The 3,890-nt window shown below is 36.8% G+C and overlaps 1 protein-coding gene across 1 annotated transcript; it reads left to right on the top strand.

The window, feature by feature from the left end:
• The first annotated feature begins 218 nt into the window (after positions 1 to 218).
• Positions 219 to 2,309, top strand: LOC132755431 (inter-alpha-trypsin inhibitor heavy chain H4-like). The gene has a single exon (XM_060746293.1). It carries the CDS (start codon positions 219 to 221, stop codon positions 2,307 to 2,309), a length of 2,091 nt encoding a protein of 696 aa, XP_060602276.1.
• Positions 2,310 to 3,890: the final 1,581 nt, after the last annotated feature.

Here is a 3,890-nt window from a genome sequence, read left to right as displayed (position 1 = left end):
CATGAGTACTTTTTACGCTTCCATAGTAACAAAGCGGAAAAAGTCGACAAAAAATGTAAGCCGATCACATGTCAAATGGTCACTGACTTTTAATGACGCACAAGTATTTCAACCAATAGTAGGCAAGTTCTCATCTGAGACACCTGTATATATACGAGAGAGGTTGCTGGTATTTGTTACATATCGATATTTGTCGGAATATCCATAAAGTATTGAAAATGTTTGTGTTGAAGCAACCTGTACGTGTGCTTTCGTTTTTCTTATTTTATTTAACAGTTTGTCACAGCGAACGTTTGAAGTCCACTTCAAAAACTTTGTTTGTAAAGGAGCTCTCAATTGTTTCTAATGTTTCAATAAGATACGCAAATGTGCTTGTTCGAAGTCTTGTAGAAAATTTGGAAACAGAAGATGATGAAATTTCATTTCAAGTGAGAATTCCGAAAGAAGCTTTTATTACAAGCTTTTCAATTATTACCAGCGAGAAAACAATCAACGCCGTCATCAAAGAGAAGGATGTAGCCGCGGAAGAATACAATAGCGCGAAGGAAGAAGGCGTGAATGCAGGTACCGTTACGCAACAGACAAATGTTGCAGACGACATAGGTAGGGACATTTTCAATGTCAAGGTGAATGTTGCTGCGCAGACGACACTTGAGTTCCGATTAGAGTACGAAGAACTTCTTAAAAAGAACGCTGGAAAATATTCTCAGAAGCTTTTCGTCGATTCAGATCACGTGATACCACGATTAGAAGTTTTCTGTGAGTACAGGGAGAAGCAAAATTTTAAACAATTTTCCTATCAAAACCCGTTAGATGGTAGAAAAATTATTTTGAGAAATGAAGAAATGTCGGACGATGGTTCTTTTATACGAAAAGTTCAATGGAACCCTAGTGTTAGTCAGCAAGATTCGACACAGTTCGGTTTTACGAAACCATTCGAAATAGAGTACGAATTGGAGCCCCCCAAAGACGGTGGAATAGTTTACTACAATGGAAATGGCGAATTTGTTCATTTCTTTTCACCAACATCGTGCGAAGAGGAAGACGTAATGTCAAAGCAAATTGTTTTTGTTATTGACATTAGCGGATCTATGCAAAATGACCCAGTAAAACAAGTCCGACAAACCATGGCACAGATTTTGTCACGGCTTCGTTTGAAGGACTACTTCAATATTGTTATATTTAACGATTATGCAACTTCGTGGTCGACTCGATTCCGACAAGCTACTGCTGCCAATATAGAAGATGCTAAACAATTTGTGAGCAGCAAAGTTATTGCAAAAGGGTCTACAAATATAAATGATGCTTTATTGAAAGCCATAAGCCTTTTTAGTCAAACATTGGAGTCATCGGAAGATTTTCACATTGGACAAATGGTTGTGTTTTTGACCGATGGTTCTCCTACGGTTGGTGTAACGAACAGAGAAGATATACGACAGAATGTCCGTGACATAAATTTCTACGATGGCGTAATGTGCTGCAAATCAATTATTCACGCAATCGCATTCGGAAAAGGAGCCGACAGAAATTTTTTACGCACTTTAGCCCATGAGAATGAAGGAACGTTAACAATTGTGAGAGACATTGATGAAGAAAGTGAAAGTTTTATTGACCTTTATCATGGTATTGAAAGCCCTTTTTACAAAAACATTGAATTTACCTTTACGGCAGATGAGAAGATTATACCAGAAGCAAACATTACGCGCCCTCAATTCAAACTGCTCGATTGTAATGCAGACATTGTTGTAGCCGGTCGAACCTACCCAAATGCAGAAATACACTCCGTGATTATAGCTTCTGAAAACAATGACAGAGTCGTATTTGACAACATTACAACCGTGCGTACACGAGATATTGATGAGAAGAAATTGGCACGCCTTTTTATTTACGAAAGAGTCAAACAACTTCTCGAAGAGGCCGATATCAGCACGGATTCGAAAAGTAAAAAACTAGCAAATGATAAGGCCCTTGAACTGTCGTTAGAGCATAAATTTGTGACTCCATTGACTTCTCTCGTGGTTACAGAATATTCTCCTGAGAAACTTACGAATATACCCGGTCCGACCAAATCAAACTCAAAAACGAAAAATAACCAGGGCGCGTCCTCGTTTGGGACTGGAGCGATCTACGATGCATACGACTATGGAGTAGACGACTTAACTAGTCAACCTGACTATGTTGATATTGACAATTCACTGCAACTCGTTGGTGGAAACTCCGCTTCATTTATGACATTTAATTACGGCATTAAAATCATATCATTCCTGACAATTCAAATCTTGTATAAATTGTTTGTATATTTTTTCTAAATGGTCTACATGTAGTTGATGAACTGTTCGTACTTTAAGATTTTTTGAATTACCTTTTTTAAAGAACGTCTCCTAAGGTAATTTTCTTTTGTATGAATTTTCAAAGAATAAAACACATTCTTGTCTTTATTCATTAAAATCACTATTGACGCAGTCGTAAAATATTTTGAATATTCTAAATTTAGATGAGTTCCAAATTGCAATTTTGACGTATTAGGCTTTGCCATAACATAGTTAATATAAGTACAATAGATCTGCTGATTTATTTCTAATGACAAGTTAGATTGCTACTTGCCAATTTCATCAATAGTTTTAACTGTTGAAATACAATGCAGTTTAAATTAGCATGTTTATTTTACAATCTTTTTGACTCGTAATAAAATTGTTGTGATTTATGAAGTTTAAAATATCGTTATTTGTTTTTCGTTATTTTTTTTTGTACACTTAAACAATAAAATGGTAGTAGAAATATAAGTCTTACTTTCTCATTTCTTTCTGAACGGAAAAAATATCTAGATCACATGCGCTTGTTTTAAGTACTGCGTACACACGTACTATAACTATAGAAGACTCGAATGACAGTTAGGTACCGTCAAATAAATCGGTAATTCTTTGATTTCCGAGAAAAATGAAAAAAAGTTTTATTTACAATAACTAAGCATTTTTCCGAACTTCATACACAGTAAATGATAAAATAATAGACATTTTGACTGAATCCACTTTTATCAAAGAGGGACGCTCATTTATTTGTTGTTGTTGTTGAAGCCCTGCAATGCGCATTATTAGGCACACGCGCATTTTTGCCTGATTCATGTATATTTTCTATCAATATCGTTGATATTAACCGACTACCGACAGTATATTTAGATTTACCTTTTCCCTTATATAAGCGTGTTTCGACGGCTTTTTGCCCCCGCCCCCCCCCCCCACTTTAAGGCCTCAAACAGTGAAAAAAATGCCCTATTTAGGTCCCAAACACTGTTTTTCGTTTAAGAAATGTTGTTAAAAAAGGTGACCACCTTTTCGGCGCCGTCCCCCATCCAAATGTTACATCAGGGGGTTACCAGAAGGGAGATGTGCCCCTAAAAAGTTGAAGGGCGGCGGCAGTCCCCCTCATCGCCAAGAAAATTTTGGACATGTGACAGGCTAAAAATGGCCTCAGGTCGATTTTAGTTTAACTAGTAACCGACGTTGAAAAGCCTTTTACTCTATCTCAATTCATTGAGAAATTTCAGCACTTTGAAAGAAAAAAAAAACAAACAATGCAAAATAGTGATTTTTGGAAATTTTGGGACGTCCCCCCGTTGCCATGGTAACAGGAAATTTACGATTGAGCATGCCGTTACAGAGGCTATGGTGTAGCCAAGTTTTATCAGTTTTCAAGCATTTTTTATAGTTTCATAGCAGTTTGAACTTGTTTCAGGAGACTTTTCAATGAAAACGGCCAGTTTTCGCAATATGCTCATTCCTCTGAACATTTGAGTACAGTAATTTTTATAGCTATAGGACCGATCGAGGACCGAGGGAAACGGTACACACTAAAAAAGCGATTTCTAGCAAGTCCTTCGTTCTTTCTCGCTG

The sequence above is a fragment of the Ruditapes philippinarum genome, unplaced genomic scaffold, assembly GCF_026571515.1.
Source record: "Ruditapes philippinarum isolate M1 unplaced genomic scaffold, ASM2657151v2 ctg19018_1_1_1_1, whole genome shotgun sequence".
NCBI lineage: Eukaryota > Metazoa > Mollusca > Bivalvia > Venerida > Veneridae > Ruditapes > Ruditapes philippinarum.
Note: the sequence above shows the minus strand (reverse complement) of the source record. Positions and strands in the feature narration are given on the sequence as shown.

Bases quoted from the DNA above. Each gene is read 5' to 3' on its own strand.
- LOC132755431 (XM_060746293.1), top strand. From the start codon at position 219: ATGTTTGTGTTGAAGCAACCTGTACGTGTGCTTTCGTTTTTCTTATTT.